This window comes from Melanaphis sacchari, unplaced genomic scaffold (genome assembly GCF_002803265.2).
Source record: "Melanaphis sacchari strain LSU unplaced genomic scaffold, SCAv2.0 Contig190_pilon_pilon, whole genome shotgun sequence".
NCBI lineage: Eukaryota > Metazoa > Arthropoda > Insecta > Hemiptera > Aphididae > Melanaphis > Melanaphis sacchari.
Window position 1 is genome coordinate 1 of NW_020270920.1, and position 19607 is coordinate 19607.

At 29.9% G+C, this 19607-nt stretch overlaps 3 protein-coding genes across 3 annotated transcripts; 2 read left to right on the plus strand and 1 right to left on the minus strand.

Moving 5' to 3' along the window:
• Positions 1 to 573: 573 nt before the first annotated feature.
• On the plus strand, positions 574 to 1629 carry LOC112592763. The gene has a single exon (XM_025336911.1). The coding sequence runs from the start codon at positions 574 to 576 to the stop codon at positions 1627 to 1629; it is 1056 nt and encodes a 351-aa protein (XP_025192696.1).
• Positions 1630 to 1930: 301 nt separating this feature from the next.
• LOC112592756 (zinc finger BED domain-containing protein DAYSLEEPER-like) lies at positions 1931 to 3632 on the minus strand. Its single transcript, XM_025336905.1, has 5 exons — positions 3481 to 3632; positions 3115 to 3281; positions 2731 to 2967; positions 2077 to 2667; positions 1931 to 1935 (listed from the first exon to the last, which is right to left on the minus strand). Exons 1-5 carry the CDS (start codon positions 3630 to 3632, stop codon positions 1931 to 1933), a joined length of 1152 nt encoding a protein of 383 aa, XP_025192690.1.
• A 13503-nt stretch (positions 3633 to 17135) lies between these two features.
• LOC112592757 lies at positions 17136 to 17903 on the plus strand. Its single transcript, XM_025336906.1, has one exon. The coding sequence runs from the start codon at positions 17136 to 17138 to the stop codon at positions 17901 to 17903; it is 768 nt and encodes a 255-aa protein (XP_025192691.1).
• The last annotated feature ends 1704 nt before the right edge of the window (positions 17904 to 19607 follow it).

A 19607-nucleotide genomic window follows, 5' to 3' on the forward strand; every position in this document is an offset into this window, starting at 1 on the left:
AATCTATTGAGCTAAGATTGAAAATTATTTCAAATCAACAAGAACAAACACGTCATTAAATTAAAATATTCAAATAACATAGTATACTTTTTTTGTAAAATATTTAAGACGAAAAAAATTTAAATTTTATATTATATTATCTATTTATTTAAAATTATCTGTAAGTCGAATTAATTACTTTTTTTGTAAAATATATACATAAATAAATACAATAACAGTTAATTCAATTTTTTAATGCTTACTTTACAAAAGGGTCGTTAGACATCTTGGTGACATTATAGGGGGTCGCGAACTCAAAAAGGTTGAGAACCGCTGATCTATAGTATTTATAATCAATGTTACTACCTAGTACTTACATACAAATGCATTAAAAATGTATATGATTAAACTTTGGTATAAGTCATTAGACGTATAAGTGAATGACACCGATATGATATTAGTATATACTAGGTACAGGGTATGGCGTAATGGACTCCCATATTTCAAATAATCATTAGCGCGTAATTAAACTGATTAAATTAAAGTGGTTTATTTCGCTAGATTAGATTATTAATAAGATTTTTAGTCGTCATCATGCCGTGGTCTGGTGAACAAAGTGGTTTCGTTATTGAGGTATTTTTCAAAAACGCTGAATGTGTGATCGCGACACAGAGAGCATTTCGCACTCGGTTCAGTTTGAATCCAAACGAAAGTGTCCCTGATCGGAAAACGATTTTGAATTGGGTACAAAATTTAAGAGCAACAGGATCTGCAATGCCTAAAAAACCGGTTGGACGTCCCAAGTCCGTGAGAACACCGGAAAACATTGCCGCAGTAAGAACATCGATAGAGCAGTCTCCGTCGCGTTCTGCTCGGAAACATGCCTCTGCTCTCGGGATATCGGATCGAACGGTAAGGCGAATTTTGCACTGTGATCTTAAATTACACCCATATAAGATTATGGTAACTCAAGAATTAAGTCCAACAGATTGGGAAAAACGAAAAGATTGCTGTAATGCAATCCTTAAAGTTGTGCCTCCCAACGGTATTGTGTGGAGTAGCGACGAAGCACATTTCCTAACCTTTCGTTATTGGGCTGCTGAAAACCCTCTAAAAATACACCAACAACCTCTTCATAGTCCTAAAGTAACAGTTTGGCGTGCTTTGTCCTCGGTAGGCATCGTGGGGCCTTATTTTTTTGAAGAGGGTGATGTTACAGTTACTGTAACTTCCAACCGGTACTGCGAGATGTTGGAGAACTTTTTACGCCCGAAAATCGAAGAGTACGAAAATAATGATGTCTTCTGGTTTCAACAGGATGGGGCTACAACTCATAGAGCCGGTTGTTCTCGTGCTGTATTGCAAAAAATGTTTCCTGGTCGCTTGATCTCCTTAAGGGAAAACATTACATGGCCTCCTCGCTCCCCTGATTTGAGCCCATGTGATTATTTCTTATGGGGATACCTCAAAGCTGAAGTTTTCAAACATCGACCAAGAACCATTGAAGAACTAAAAGAGGCCATCCGTCAAGAAATCTCCGCGATTCCACTCGATATGCTGGCGAAAGTGATGGAAAATTTTCAAGAACGGCTCCATATGTGCGTTGCTCGTCAAGGCAATCATTTAGACGATATAATTTTTAAAAAATAATTTTAAAAAAACCTTATATAATATAGTTTTTAAAAATAAAATTTTTTTTTCTTTATCTTGTATCGTTTTTTTTTAATTCATTTCGGAAATGTGTGAGTCCATTATGCCGCACCCTGTAATATGTTAATGAAAACCAGTACAGCATTTAAAACAAACAATGTAGAGTTAAAATTATTTAACTGTAATAACAATGTTATATAACATAATATCTTACCAATCACCATACTTTAGGTCTTCAAATTTACACGGTCAACTTTTTAATTATATTAAAAAAGAAGTCTCAACAATCTTTTCTGACAATTTATACTGAACAAAATAACACAATTAGTAATAAAAAAATGTTTTAAAAAGCATTAAGTATGAAGTTTTATAATTATTTATTTTATTTTGTATTAGAAAAGTGACTGTTTAAAAATAATATGGCATCAACTGTCGAGCCATCAATACAGCTTCTTCGTTGCTCTATAACTCTACCAGCAACACTGAAAGAGCGCTCACTGCTGGCAATGGATGCTGGTATAGGCAGTATTTGTCTCGCAAGTTTTGATAAGTATGGAAATCGTAATGTTTGTTTTGACCAAAAGTCTAATATTTGGTCATCACTAATGTCATAATTTTCTTCTCTATAACTTTCCAATTCTTTTTTATACTTGTATATTGATTGCTGAGCTCTTTCATCTACACCATCTTCCCATTCAGAAAACATGGTGGCTTCTTTTGATGTCAGTTCTTGTGAGTTGGAATTGATATTAGTTTCTGTTACTGAATTTGCCCTTTTTTCACCATCTTCAATTTCAAATTTTAAAAGTCCAAGTTCTATGTCACCAAGTATAAGACTTCTTTCACCATTTTCTTCTGAAAACATTTTGAGCATTTTAAATTTTGGCCATAGAAATACAGCTATTTCATGCACATCACTTAACTGAAATTTATTATCAAGAATAGTCAATGCTTTATTCCCCAGTATCTTCATAATAGAGTCTATATTAACTTCAACATCTTCATCGAGATTGTTAATCTCAAGGTTAGCATATTTTACTAATTAATTTTTTATCGAACATTTAAATAGAACCACCTTTTGAATTGTAGGTTTTTTATCACCTTCAAGTTCATCTGATGCACTTTTAAATATTTTTAAAAACGTAATCAAACTTTGAAGAAGGTCTCTATTTATATTTTGTAACCGACAAAAAAATTCCCCGTGGATTTTAATAATTTCTGGTAGAGATCTTTGAATAGATTCTAACATTAATAATCTTGTATTCCACCGAGTCTTGACTTCCTGAACCAAGACTGTAGATAATTGACTGTTTTTCCCAGAGCTTTTCATAAACTTCACTTAATTTTTACATTCATTAAATAGATGTATTATTGGCTGCAAGGGTACTGAACCACTGTCGTCAGTGTGTGATAAAAATTTTATGTCAAAAAGGTTTCTTAAAACAGTATTTATCAGATGAGCGCTACAATTAAGCCTTTTAAAACTGCTTGATGCACTTATTATATTTGTTCCTTGGTCAGTTACAAATGTTAAATTATCCATCAATTCTGAACTGTTGTTTCCTTCAGCTATCTCAGTAAGTTGAGTAAAAGCATTAATCATAAATTTTTTAATATTTTCACCAGTTTTGGTCTCATGGGAAGGGTACTGTCTAGTATACAAAATACGGTTATGAAGTAACCATTGATCATCAATAAAATGTATTGTGATTGTCATATAATTGTTTTTTTATAATTGTCCATCCACATGTCGCAAGTGGAAGCGCAGTATTTACCATCAATTAAACTGTAAACCTCTTTAAAAAATATTTTTCTTATCTTGGTAGCTGTACTTATGATATGTCTGGTTACATCTTTCCGTGTGTTGCGGGGTAGAACAGTTCTTCCGGGTTACCCCGGAGACACTCGCCCCTTTGTATAACCGCGAGGTTATCTCTTCCGGGCGGTAGCCCCGGATGGCTCCGGGGGTCCCGCCCAGGGCACCGCCTCACCTTGGGCGCCATAATAAATGACCACCGCGGCCAGGGCCCGACGGATTATCGCCTGAGTCAAACCCCTTCTACTAAGGCGGTACTTCCACAACCACCACGAGTCCTTCCTCAAGTATGCCTTTCCCGGTGCGGGTGAGCGCGTGTCCTAGGTGAGTCTGCGCGGTCGTGCGCCTCAGGTCCGACACCGCCGGAGCGTCGAAGCGCTATTAGCAAGCCGACTCGACGGAGCTAATATTTGAGTACTGCTACTTCCTATACTGAATATTAAGTCTTCAGGTGTCAGAACAGGCGAAAGTGATCTGTCAAGAAGATCTCTAATGTCTTGAGAATTATCCATATTCTGAAATTAAAAAGTATATATATTTTTTTTAATATACAATTATAACCTAATTTTTACTATGTACGCAATTTATCAATATATTAACAATGAAACAGTACTACTAGTCATGGACACTGAACCTAATCATCAACTAATCTACTCCAACAAATACTTATTAATTGTATGTTTGTAGTGTATGTTATTGTTAATAAGGTATGCATTTTATTGCCCCAAAACTAAAATCTAGTGTACCTCACATAAAGATTTAGTTTGGCTATGAGCCTGTCACTTGGAGATATATAGTGAATATTTAATTGATGAAAAACAAATATTACTAGAGACCTGATTTGTATGTTGTTATTGAGAATATGCAGATGTAACTGCCAATTGGGGGTATATAAGCTTTCTCGACATTTAATCTATGAATAAAGTTGTATACCAAATGTTTAAATCACATATTGCATACTGTATAAAAATAAAGAATTTGAGGTTAAAAAAATGTTGTACAATTTGGTATGTCTTATTGTTTTAAGAATATATTGGTTTTTTTCGTGTAGAATAATGTATTTTTAATGTATTAAACAAAATTCAAATCAATATATGAATTCTTAGACAAAGAACTGTTTTCACAAAAATTAATTTGACAGTAGGGACAATATGTCAACCAACAATGCTATGTTTAGTACTACTAAATTAACTTATGGACATATTGATAATAATCAGAATGTATTAGGTGTTTTCCTTGATACCTATTAGAAAAGCATTAAATTCTGTTGACCATAATATTTTATTAAATAAACTATTGTTCTTTTGTGGTATTCGAGGTAATGCTTATAAATTATTTAGCTGATACTTGAATGGAAGATCATAAAGAGTTAAAATTGATAATCACATGAGTAACAAATCTAATAATATTAATTACTTGTTATTACAAGTAATGCTTTTTTCAAGGAATTTTCTCTGGATGACAAAAAAATAAATATTTTCTCAAAATAAATAGTCAATATTATAGTATGATAGAAGTATTTCACAGTGGTCTCTTGTAATAATTTAATAATTAAATGACAACAAATAATAAACAAAAACTTATAAGTGAGGTCCTAGGCAAGGAATTTCAAAAGTGATGATTCCAATATAATATTAAATTGAATTAGAAATTATTTTCTTTACAACCTCTAAATATTATTAACATTTTCAATATGTCCATAAATATTTATCATATAAGTAAAAAATAAATATAGTTACTATGTCTAAATGTCTAATCCATAAATTTAAAATTTATATTTACACATAATATTGGCATTTTTTTTTATAGGCATAAAATACTTATTGTGATAAATGTACAGGTAACTAAATTTATTTTGTAATAATTAATAATTAAATATAAATAATATGTCAATATTTACCTATACATTTGGTAAGATTAGTAGATAACTGTTCATTCACAAAGTGAGTATTTTCATTTTCCAAAATCTAAAATGAGATATTCATATTAGGCATATAAATAACAGTAATACGCTTAAAAATTATTTTACATTTTCAAATCACTCAAATATATTCTAAAATTTAAACTTAAAAACTAACAGACACAGTACTTGTGTCTTGTGCAAACAATAATTTCTTATAGTATTTCAATTTGTGGTGGTAGGTACTAGGTACATACAACATACTAAATACCAAACCCATCTCAATAAACTGTAACACTAAGTTCGCTACAATAGTAGTATGGTAGTATTTCCCAATTTCAACAAAAAAATGAAAATTCTACTAGTTAACAAATAGAGTAAAGACAAACGAGTAACGAGTAATGACAAAAATGAATTAAATTGAAACGTATATTATATAATATCATTATAAACAGAAACATATTTTCAGATATACTATAAATTGTATAATTATTATGAATGTTAATGGTTTAAGTCATATAATAAGTTTATACATTTTTATAATTAAGTAAATGTAATAAATAATAATAAACTTTTAAATAATTATAAAACATAGACTTACCTATCAATCCAATGGATGCAATAGCCAGTAAGCATGTACTATCTAGGTGATCGTTCGAGTAGTAATTACCGTTTTGACGTTTTTAACATAAAGTCACGAACATGTAATGAATAATGATGAAAAAGAATGATCAATGAACACAAAAATACAACACGTGTTGGTCGCATTGAGCATTTGAGCGTAGTGATAACGCTGTGTCGCTGTTAGATCAAAACGATAGGTTTTCTAGTCGTTTATAATATTATTGATTGCCACTCATATATTAAAATAATATAATATTATAGATTATCGTTATCGTATTGCGTGACCGACGATTCTATAAAAGCTGACCGTATGACGATAGACTGTATTATTTTCTACGTATTATCCAAATGATTAGTTATTTTTGGATCATCTAACACATTCAAACATTTCAAACCAATATTAATACAATGCACATAGGTACGAATGGTACGATGCTATATAATATTCAGTATAATATCGATTAATTTCCTGAAATTACGTATTAATGTATTACAATTTATGAATTCTATAAATAAAAATAAAATTATATCCTTCGACCTTCACGTCAGTAACGGGTGGTAGCCAATAATATTTACGGAGAACAGACATTTAGTAATCAGTGTAATCACTTTATAAATAAAATATATATACCTACCTAATACCTATAGTTGTACGTTTTTATTTGGTGTTTATCATTTATTTGTATTACAATGTCATAACAATATCTTATTTAGATTTTAAGAAATAATTACCGAGAGATAGACCGGACTGAGACCGAATCGAACTGATATAAATTTTTTTTTTGAAACCGGACGGGACTGACAATATTGCATTTTATCTGAGGACTGGACCAAATTAATCCTAAAAAACATTGAACTCTACCAAACCGACGATTCAATAGTTTGCTTATGTTAAGACCGAACCATGCAGAGCACTAATATATATATGTTAATAATTATTTCACATAATAATAAGTACGCCGGATCGGCAATACTATCCGGAAATAATAATACAATAATAATAATAACGGTGGACGTCTCCACACTACCACTGCTAGAAATATAATAATAAGATTTGAACAATTTAATTTTGTATAATACAATAATTAAGCCGGATCGGCGGTAACACAGAGATTACAAATAAAAAAAGTAAATAATAATTAAAATAATAGCAAATTAACAGTGATACGACCGTAATTAGATATCACCGTTATCACGGTAATGTTCTGCGACGGACTTTGGTAAAATGTCCCACGACGTCACAACAACACTGCAAGTGGGTACATTTCTTCAGCCCCCCCAAAAATAAATTTTCTTAATTTAATCATACCCCTCGTTTGTAGCCGGTTTGTATTGGTTTGTAATGTAATTTTTTCGTTTGCAGAGTTTTAGTTTTTTTTTAAATCAAAATTTTGGTGGGGGGGGGGCTGGGGAAATACTTTATTCAAATTACAAATTTTTTTTTTACACCTCATTTGTAGTTTATGTAAAGATTATAAAGTAAGTGACTTAAAAAATCATTATCATCATTGGATAGTTACTAAATTAGTTACTTTTTAAATGCCATTCATATCGATAAATATTATGTAACCAAAATAATTAATATTTATTTGTAGCTAATTATTAGCTACTATATGGTTTGATTTATTTAAATTACCTGCTATCTTGTGTAATATTATACAAAATATTTGATCAAAAAAAAATATTAGTCAAATCAAATCATTATAAACTATAACATTTACTTGTTCGTTGATTTTATGTTTATTAATGACAGGGGGTTGTAAAGTTTTAATATTTTGTATCTTTATTATTGTTAATGTATGTTGTCAATTTTGCAATTTAATATGATATTATTAAAATTTAATATATTTTATTATATTTTTGTTTTATATATAATAAGTAAGTTAGTTTTTTCGTACAAAATTAACTTTTGTTTCATACATACCATTAAATATGGCTTTAAAGATAACATATAAACAAAATAATGTCTCTATTGTTATTCATTTTGAGAATTCCTATATACGTACACATATTTAATTATCTAAAAATAGTATATTAATTTTACCCATTGGTTTATTATAATAACAAAATACGATTGTTATTAAAAATATTTTATTCCACATTCAGCCTCCATATAGGTATTATATACATTTAATTTTGTCGTGTCTATTGATGTAAAAATGTCAAAAAGAGGAGCATTATCACGTGAAGTTATTATTGAAGGTATCGTAGTTTATAAAAATAAGTTGATCAAAGACTATGGATCAGGCAATAGTAAGTACTACTAAAATATATATTATTAATATTAAGAATACCTATGCTTATTATAACTGTGTTTATATATCTATTATGTAAAATATACAAGCTCTGTATTAATTAGTCATCTATTAAATACAAACCGAACAATATACTAGTTTATTTTAAATGCAGTTCCATTAATGATTATAATTTTGATCGAAAAACATTATAAAAGAATATTTAATATTTTAACGGGACGTTTTTAATATAAACTAAACTGCATTTATGATAATTTCAGTATAGGCATAATCAGGGCCGGATTTACTTAAAAGTCGCCCCTAGGCTAATAAAAAACAAACGCCCCTACTCCTTGGAATATCATTTATTCAATAAGAGCTGAGAGTCCCCCTCCTTATTAATTTACCAATTTTATGGTTATACAAAAATGTATAATTGATTAAATTAAAATTTTATTCAAGTCAACTTAAAAAATTAAGTCTTACATTTTTGTTGAGTAAGATTCTAGACCAGAAGGGCAAAAAAAAATACAATTTATTATGATGACGGAAAAAGAATTATTCTTGATATATTTTTTTAAATAAAAAAATGTACAAAATAATTAAAAAACAAATAATTAATGAATTTTTTTTTCATCCATAATATTTATTAATAAATAATATTTATATTTGACGCTTTCTTGACTTAGTTGCTGCAAACGTATTTATTAAGTCGTTGAAGTTCATAGATTCTAGTAATTCTGAATTCGCACTAAATGACGCTAAACTAGATACCTTTGTATTTGAAATGGAATTACTTAGATAATTTTTAATTCTCTTTAAAATACTAAATGATCTTTCACCAGTTGCATTTGATGGAATAATGGTTAAATACATTTTTAAAGCAGTGTCTAAATTTGGAAACGTTGCAATAATTTTTTTTTCTCTTAAAATTTTCAAAAACATGCCGGGAGATTTTTTATCTGAATCCTCTATTTCAATCTCATTGGAATACTTTTCAACTAATCTTTTAGTTCTTTCTTTTAATATTTTTGGGCATATAAATAACAAGTTTGAAAAAAAATTAAATAGACTATCAAGTTCAGTGTAAGCTTTTGATCTTTCTGATAATTCTAGGACCAGTTTGTCAATAATCACGAAAAATGAATTTATTTTAATAGATTCTTTTCCTTCTAAAATGACTTCATTTTCGGTATATTTATCTAACCGTTTGGAAATATTTCTTTTTCTCTGTTCATCTTTTTCATAATTTTCGCATTTTGAAATTATTTTTCCTTTGGCTTCATAACTATTTTTCTTTGGCTTCATAATCATCAAACGATCCCTCAATTCGTTTACATAGTTTAATAGTGATTTATACAAACACAACATTACACAAATTAATTATAACTTTTTGAAGAGTTTACTTGTTTTATCAAATCTTTGTAATACATCATTTTCAAAACTTTCATTATACCCGTTTCAACATTAATACTATTACATAGTCCTAAAGCCTCGACTTGGTAGCGTTTTCTGAGGGTTTAAAGAAATTTCTTTAAGCTCCATAAAATAATTCATAACCACATAGGCTCTACACGCATCCCTTGCTGACCAACGGCAGTTCTGTAGATATATTTTTTATCATTACTGTTTTCTATATTCCTGAAGTACGACCATCTTCCAGTAAGCACTAAAAATAAAATATTTTGTACAAACATAAAAATTTAAGCTTGTAAGCAACAATCACTCTGTTACAAACCAATTTAACGAATGTGCCGAGCATGGTACATAGACTGTAATAGGATTGTGTTGTTAATTCTTGTACAATCCTGTATATACACATGTAATGCGGCGTTATAGTACGATTGCCCTCTACAATCATTAATATCCAAGCCAAGAGACAAAGCGTATCTAAAATAATAGTTTCCATAATACTACTTTTATGGCCAGAAGTTGAATAAATTTCAAAACCTCTCAACAGGTTCTCTTGATTCAATAACATATCTTATTATAAAAGTAAGTTAATCCGTGTGATACATCGAGTAGAATCTACAGATATGGAAAAATATTTATTTAATTTTATTTCTTGTATAATTTGTTCAGTAATATTTTGATACATTAAATTTATAAACCCATCACAAATAGTTTTAGATTAATATGAAACATGGCCACTTCCGGGATTCCCGATAGTTCTTATATGGTTTTGAAGAAATAGGTCAAACTGAGCAAGAACTTTTAAAAATCCTAAATAATTTCCATTATATCTGAATCCAAATGTTTCAGATTCTCCTCTAAATGCTAGTCCACGAGCTCCTAAAAATTTGATTACGCTCACAATACGTTTTAAAACATTTTTCCAGTAATTGCATTCTTCCAAATATTGTTGTTGTAGAACAGAACTTATTTTACCTAACGCGTCTTCTCTTAACGCGTACTTGTTTGTGTTAACACGGTGATCGTGACCTCTCTCATGTTCATTTAGTCTGTTACTATTTTTTCAATCATTAAAGTCTTGAGTAAATGTATTTGGAGTTGGTTGAAATAATTTACAATACTTACAAAATAAACTACCTTTTGATTCAGAATAAATTAACCATTCTCGTTTTCTCATCTCCCCATTTTTAAGTTTAGTGAAAAACATTGATCTAATAACGTATCTTGCTTGCGATGAATATAAACGTTTAGACGTAGAAAAGTCCAATTTATAAATGTCTTGATTAGATAAGTTTCTTATTATGAAATCAATAGTTTCCGAATCTATAATGGGCCATTTAGCAGGATCGTTTAATGAGGAAATTATAAATTTATTTGTAGAAGAATACTTGTCAGTAAGATTTTAATCGAGTATTAATTCGGAAACTTGATTAACTAAAGAACAAAAATGAATTAAATTTTTTTTTAAATCTATTATCTAATTCTTTAATCTTGTGATAATGTAATAATTAAGCATTATTGTAAAAAATAATAAATAAACTTAGATAAATATATTATATCATCTGTCGTAAACTGTATCTACTGTCACAACAAGCAACAGTTACGTAACTAAAAATAATTTTAAAAAATAAATAAAAACATTTTCAACTGAATTCATTTTTTAAATACGAGTATTAATAAAATTGTGAGTACCTAAGGCAAAAGAAAATATCAGTATTTAATACATATTACAATTAATTCATTTTGACTATTTTATCTTTAAAATTTTAAGTGTAGTGTGTACACGTAGGCACGAGCCGCCACTGCAGCTTCTGTATCCGTCACTTCTTATATTAATACTTAATAATAATAAAATATTTAATTAGGTTAAATACCTTTTAGGTTTGATTCATCACTTTCTGTAACTGAAGATGTAGACGACGGGGTTGCTTCACTTGATTTTGATATTTTTGATTCATTAGATGGCAAAACATTAAAAAAATGATCAAGCTTTTTCACTTTTGTCATTACATTATTATGTTTATCATCTTTTTCTTTCTGTAGTTTTCTCCTTTGTGCACCACTTAATTTACTATTTGACATTGTTAATGCAAAAGAAAAATAATTTAAAATAAAACTAGTCAACAAACTGCAAAGTAATGAGCATAGGTCATAAACAATGTTGAACATATAATATAAACGTAATAATAGTATCGTGTAATGTTCAATAGTATTAAATATAAATGTATAATCGTCCAATTTTCCATTAGTGGCTCTTGCTGATTTGACACTGTATTTTTAATGCGATAAAAATTAAAAAATATAACCCAAAATGATAAATAAGCTATAAATAAGTCCATCTAACTAAATCGGCCGTCGACGCCGAAAGTATTATAAGCTGCCGCTCGAATTATGATATAATTAGATTTATAGACACAACAAAAATCTGTTATTATATTATATGCAATTTTCAATGTATCACACAGTTTTGATACGGTGATTGTCACTCCACATTTACCATGCACAATCACATTATGTATATATAATATATATTTACAACAGCGAACTAATTTATAATAATTTACATTATTCATTACTAATATTTAAGTTCAACTATATAAATTCTCGTAGATGGTAAATTAAATTTGCAAATAGTAATTATATTATCTAGTATCTACAAAAAAAAAAAATTCACCTTCCACGGCTTAGCGCCCCCCAAGTCGTGGCGCCCCTAGGCTATAGCCTAAGTAGCCTAGTCCTAAATCCGGCCCTGGGCATAATATTATTGTAAAGTTTATTTGTAGTTTTCATTTTATTTAATAATAATTACCACATGGGCATTGTTGCGCCGGAATAATTCTTACATGTATTTTAGCAGTGGACTACCCCGACTCGCGTCGATTTCGGGAAGGGTGACCTTTATATGTAATTCATAATAATAAATAGAATGTTATGGAGGCGCTTCGCGCACAATACATATAATGTTCGACTAAAGAAAAAATAAAAATACAATAATAGTGTGTAGACATTCAAATAATTTTATGGGCGCCCAAATAATGGTAGGAACATTAAAAAATTATTCACTAACTAAAAAAAATACTAATTAACATACAGACAATAATACAATATCATAATACGATCGACAGATCAATATGTGAATAGTATCAATGACAACAATGATAATAACAAATGAATAATTCTGATAATATCACCCGGTGTGACTTTGATGCGGTGCTGCCAACTGAACGACCCGACTGCTTGGCGTACGTGACACAGACGATGACGGACTTCCCGATGCGGATTCCTGCGTCGGCAATTCAAAACCCATATATTGTAATTTGTAACGGCGACACCAAAGATACGACGACCAATTGCTCACGAATTAGAAGTAGAATAACAGTAGAATAGAATAGGATGTACTCCACACTATGTACCTCACTCGAGGTCGAAACGAACGGACCGGATTCGCATATAAATATAGAACGGCATAAAGCCGCGTAATTAATTATGCACACGCGTAGCGAGGCGATGACAAAAAAAACGGAATTTGTCGGAATGCCGAAACGGCCGGCACGATGACCCATATACGTATGGTCAACAGTGACACAACCGAAAACTGGACGAACGCGGTCGGCACTTTTACGTAAAACGGCCTAATCGGCGGATGCGAGCGAACTGGTTAGCCGGTCGAGAATGTGGAGCGCAGGCGATTAGCATCGCCGCAATCGCAAAATCGCGATATGACAAGAGACAAAGTTCATCTTTATTCGGCTTTATCTTAATGAGCCGAATTGGGTGAACGCAGATACGTGGGCTTGTAAAGTGCGGTTCAAACAGGCATCGTTTAATATAATAATTTATGATGTAGATGTATATTATAAAATGGTTATTATATAAAATGGAATAGAAATTGTCGATGTAGTGATATTTATGATACCAAATTTATGCTAAACATATGGAGGAGAAAATTATCTGTGGGAAATCTGCTCCTAGGTTAGGTACTAGCATTTCAACATAATGTGGCGGTTGCCTTTCCTTTAATGAAACCAGCCCAATTAGTCATGTAGTTCTTTTATCGATAAAAATAGCGCCGTAGCAACCATGATATTAATATTTTTATTAAATTTTTTGTTACAATTTTTTTTCAAGATCACTATTTGTATTATTATTTTAATTACTGTGAGTGATCTTGAAAAAAAATTGTAACAAAAAATTCAATAAAAACATTACCGGTAGTTAAAAATACGTCTTGTATTTGTCAATGATCTTCTTGGGAATGGTCTCTTTACATTTTTAAGCAAAGTAAAACCCTCATTTGCCCCAAAGTAATGTGGAAATGGCAGACCGTTCTCTTCATTTAGCAAACAAAAACCCAACGGGTATAGCATACCCTCATAACAGAACTTTTTTTCAAACCTAATTTAGTTTGTACTTCATATAGTTTAGTATTGTTTGTAGGCTTTGCAAAGTGAACATAAACAGCTTCAAGGGTATTAAATACATTACGAGCCTCCTAAATTTAAATTTAAATAAATTGATAAATGATTCTTTTTGTTAATATATATAATAAAATATTATTAATATTATACCTTAATTGAAGTACATACATCCACAACAACTAAATTTAAACGGTGTGCCATACAATGTATGTAAATGGCAGTTGGGTGGTGCTCTTTTATTTTAGCTTGTACACCATTTAAGTGACCAGACATTACACTGGCATCATCGTATGACTGTGCTACAATATTTATATGTTGTAGACTATTTTTTTGTTTTTTAAAAAAGTCAAATATAGCTATTACAATCTGGTCTGACTTTTGACCACTAGATACATCTACAAATCCTAAAAACCGTTCATGAATATTTAATCCAACCGTGTATCTAATACATATAGATAATTGCTCTTCTTTATGACATCTATAACATTAAGTTTTTTTTTTTTTAATTAGCAAATATTAAATTACTTAATTTGTTTCTACATATTATATGACTATATTATTATAATAAATTACCTTGCTTCATCACACTTAGAGCGAAAAATCCTACAGAAGAAACTTCGTTTACAATAATTTCATCAATTTCATTAGCACATAATTGAATAATTTCATCCTGAATTTTCCAACTGGTATAATTAACATGCCGGTTATGAATATTTTGAAATCCAGATACTGACTATACATACAATTTAGCTAACTCTTTGAAATTACCTAGAAATGTATTTATTTTTATTTTTAAATAGTTAAGTAGTAAGTAAATATAAATTTAAATCAAGAAAAAAAAAAATTTGTACTGTAAACTAACATATTATTTTATTTTGCTACAAAATATAATTATATATTTTTATTTAATTGTATTCAGTAAAATGTTAATAAGCTAATATAATATTTTCATTAAAACTTACCTTGATTAAGTGAATTAGTTTCTTCAGAGTGGTCTCGAAATGCCATTCCTTGTTTACTAAGGTACAGAACTATATCTATAATGTGACATATATAGTTTCGATTTTGCTTAACTTCTTCTTGATGTGCAGCAGACAGTTGTGATACTACACTTCCAGACTTTTTAGCTGATATACTAAGAACTAGTTTTGAAACATTTGTCAAATGGCTTTTAGATGAATTATGTTCTTCAATCTTTCTGAAAGCTATATAAAATAACAATAAGTAGGTATACAATTTAATTTTTCAAAAAAATAAATCATTATTTAATTATGTATGAGCAAATAAAAAAGTTGAGTAATTAGAAGTATTGAATTTATTCAAATTAATTATGTTTTTTTAACTTACTTTATGCCAGTTATTGTTGTCCAAGTATCTTCCATATTTGTATTACTAAACATCCGACAAGCATAACAAAATGCTGCATCGCACATAATACTATATTCAAGCCAGTTATATGTATTGAAGTATTCACTACTGAATGACCTTAACTGAGAACCAAATTTTGTTTTTGGATATGCCTGAAATTAAAAGGAAACAAAAATAATATTGAACACCTATAACATCATTATACACAATTATTAACTTTACTGAATATTTAAGAGAAAAAAATTAATCATATAAAAAAATAAGTATAGTTGCTTAAAATACGGATTTTTTGAATATCAAGCATATAATAAATTGATATTAACTTTAAATATAAATCATAATAACTAAAAAGCATAAATAGTTTATCCACTTACTGTAAGTACGGGACGCATAGGTCCAGTTTCAATGTTTCCCAAATCATTGCAGTTGTGTTCAACTACTTTTGTTTTATTAGTTTTAATAGTCGATAGAATTATAGGATCATCAATATTATCTTCCTCTTGAAGTTGATCATTTGTCGAGTTTTTAGTGGTAACACGTGAATTTGTTTTAATTTTATTAAAAATACTAAACATTTTAAAATACAATTTTGTAAACAATGTTGTATGTTAATTGTAAGGATCTAAATTACAGGTTCACGAAACCACGATGTACAAGTGTATAAAGTAAAACTCGGCAAAATATAAAATAACTATAATATCAAGTACCAATTAATAAGTACAAAATACAATACTGCAGTGGTGAATCGTGAATGGCAAACACGTATTATTGTACCAAGATGGAAATATTGTTTACAAGACGTATAAATCGTATAATATATTTATATATAATTTTTAAATCCATAACATTCAATTTAATTCTATTATTAATCTATTGTATTGTTATGTCGACAGTACACTCTCACCTCGCCAAGCTAATGTTGACGATAAAATTAACGACGGTCATTAATTGGTTGAGAATCTTGGAAAAATATTTAAAAATACAACTTATTGATTCTACGTATAGTGTGTACACTGTAGTACTGTACCTACGCCTTTAGTGCATTACAGCAATAAACGCATATGTAATTTCCATTTATAATATTTTGATAAATTATCAATTTTACTGGTCAATACTCGTAAATAAAATTATTAATTATAAAATCAGAAATTTTACTAATAGGTTCCAGGTACCAATATTGTAAAAAAAACGGTATAGAAAATTTGGGAGTGCTAATTTTGATGTTGGGAGTGCTAAGCACTCCCAAGCCCCCCCCCCCTAGTTGTGACCATAGTGTATACATTTATATGTGAAAAATAACATTAAATCTTTATTATATTAGATTCGAAATTTTTTTTATTTTGACTCCCTCTAAAATGTTACCTATGGGCGCCCATGTCTGGAACGTGTGTGTTTAAAACGTACTATGGTAGGGATACAGTAATCCACATAATATATACAGGGCACAGGTCCTATGGTTCTCGTGTTTTATCGTATTGTCTGTTGTTTACCGTCCGTTTGTTAACAACAATTTTTTACACTGTTTTTTCTCCTCCGTATTCATTTAACATTACCGTGTAAATTATTTAAAAATGTCGTTTGTTGATAAAGATACTCACAGTCAGAGTAAAAAAATAATTTATAGTGTGTATATATTTTTAAAAGAATTGTCGAAGAAGCCAGATTTAACCGCTGATTTTTTTAAAAGTGCTCAAGTTCTTACTGCCTAAGCTTGTGGAGTAGGTCATCGTACTATGAAACGGATTTGTGCTGAAGCAAAAAGTAATGTAAATCCAGAAACACCAGATGCGGGTCTTACGTTTCTTTCTCCACGTAAAGCGTATAAACGTGCAAAAACGGTTTCGGAGCTGGATGACTTCGATTCTGATATTGTTAGAAGAACTGTCCACGAGTTTTACGATCGGGGTGAGTACCCAACTGCTCAATTGATACTTAATGTCGTAAAAAAAAAAAAAACAAATTACACTGGGTGCGTTCGATCAATGCAAAGGCTCCTTAAAAATTTAAAATTTTCTTACAAAAAATGTAACGATGGTCGTATGTTTTTAATGGAGAGGAACGATATCATCGCACTTCGGTGTAAATTTTTAAGGCAAATGTGTACGCTGCGAGAGAATAAAGACGATCGGCCAATGGTTTATCTCGATGAAACGTGGGTAAACCAAAACCATTCGCGCACACTTATTTGGCAAAAAGAGAACAACTCAGGTGGTCTAAAGGTGCCAACAGGTAAAGGCGGTAGACTAATTGTATGCCACGCAGGATGTGCTCGCTACGGGTTTATAGAGGGATCAAAATTGGTATTTCGAAGTAAGACCGAAAATACAAATGATTACCATAATCAGATGAATGGTGAGGTATTCAAGCAGTGGTTTATTCAAATGCTGAATAATCTTGAAGAGCTATTTATTATCATAATGGATGATGCACCTTACCATTCAGTCCTCAAAGAAAAATATCCAAAAGTGATTAGAAAAAAGTCGACGTACAACACTGGCTAAAAGAAAAAAACATTGAGTTTCACCCATTAGAAACACTATCTGAACTTCGGCAAAAAGTTAAACACCTATTGCCACGCGAACTGGATAAAGTACGTGAAAGGGCCGAGGTAATCCGTCTTACCTTATATTGTAAGTACAATCAATTGAACTTGGGCTCAATTGGGCCGTGGCGAAAATAACAATACCTTCAAAATGGTTGATATTGAACGTTTAACACACAGGGCGTGAGCATGTACATAGAAGATTGGAAGAATGCTCCGTCATGCTAAGAAATTCAGAATGAAGACAACCGCAAAGAAATGAGGACGCCCTGATAGAGCCAATAATTTTAACTATACCAGATGATAGTGACTGGAGTGATGACGAAGATAATGAAGATAACGAATAAATCACGGATAATTATTTACATTAAATTATATATTTTGTATTTGTATTTTTTTTTAAGTTTGAAATGTTTTGTGTTTGATTTGAATAAATAAATTGATTTATAAAATAATTTAAAGTATTTTCAGTAAATTACGTTTTAATTCAAAAAAACGCGGCAATTAATTTAATTACATTACGGACCCCTACGGCAAAACAGCCGCTAGGTTCGTGACGGTCAGGGGCCACTTTTCGTGTCTCCGACTATAGACTGAAAACTGAATACCGTAGATGAAATCTGCCGAATCCGTATAGTTGTTGATATGCGAGAAGCAATTTAATAATATTGTTTTTTTACCTAATATTTCTATTATTAACTACATTATATTGTTTTCATTATTGATATTTATTTTATAAACGGCATGAGCCACGATAAGAAAACCGGGTTTATCATCAGATATAGTCTGTTGTGCAGACTTTATGCAATTATAATTTATTAAATCCCGTCGCTATAATTATGTAATTTAATGCTATACAGTACAAAACACGTAATATATGTACAATACTACACCAACAATAATAATATGTATTGTAATATCGTGATATTTCATGTCAAAAATTTTAGGTGTTTTCTTATTTCCAATAGTGGTATAGTACTAATGTCTAATACTGAAGTCTCTTTAGTCATAAAAACAATTTTTTCATCAAAATATTTTTAATAAGTTTTAAAATTGTTAAGTGTAGCTTTTGTTAATACCGTGATTTTCTATTTTAATAAATATATTATACAATAATATAATAATATACTATATTATTAAAATATTGTATATTAAATAAATGATTTATGAAAAAATTTTATTATTTTTGTAAATTAATGATTTTATGCAAAAATACATATTTTTAGGAACATACTTTCAATCACTGAGGGAGAATATTAGAAAAGAAAAATTATGATATGCGTGTTATAATTTTTGTCGACTTCCATTACCTCATTATAAGCACCTGCAGTCAACAGTGGTTACTGGGTTTATAGAAAGGGTTATATATTATAATTATTAAAAACAAAAATTGTGGGTGTCATATAACCGTGGAAATTCATCATTACATTGTTATATATGTTTGGCATATGGAGATGGCAGTGGTAGATTTACAGTTGGTGTTATGAAATGGACACATATATATTTACGAATTGAAGAACATGAAGCATCACTAACTCATAAAGAAAATGTTGATGCTCACATTCTGATGAAAAACTGTTCTTCTGTTGATTCACTTATTAAATATGGTCTAAGTTCGATTAGAAAAAAAGAAATTGAAAATAATAGACAGATATTATTAAGA

Coding starts and splice junctions, on each gene's coding strand:
- LOC112592763 (XM_025336911.1), top strand. CDS start 574: ATGCCGTGGTCTGGTGAACAAAGTGGTTTCGTTATTGAGGTATTTTTC.
- LOC112592756 (XM_025336905.1), bottom strand. CDS start 3,632: ATGGCGCCCAAGGTGAGGCGGTGCCCTGGGCGGGACCCCCGGAGCCAT. Junction 2,968..3,114: donor TATAATAAGTGCATCAAGCA/GTTTTAAAAGGC, acceptor GTAAAAATTAAG/TGAAGTTTATGAAAAGCTCT. Junction 2,668..2,730: donor TGCATCAGATGAACTTGAAG/GTGATAAAAAAC, acceptor AAAATTAATTAG/TAAAATATGCTAACCTTGAG.
- LOC112592757 (XM_025336906.1), top strand. CDS start 17,136: ATGAAACGGATTTGTGCTGAAGCAAAAAGTAATGTAAATCCAGAAACA.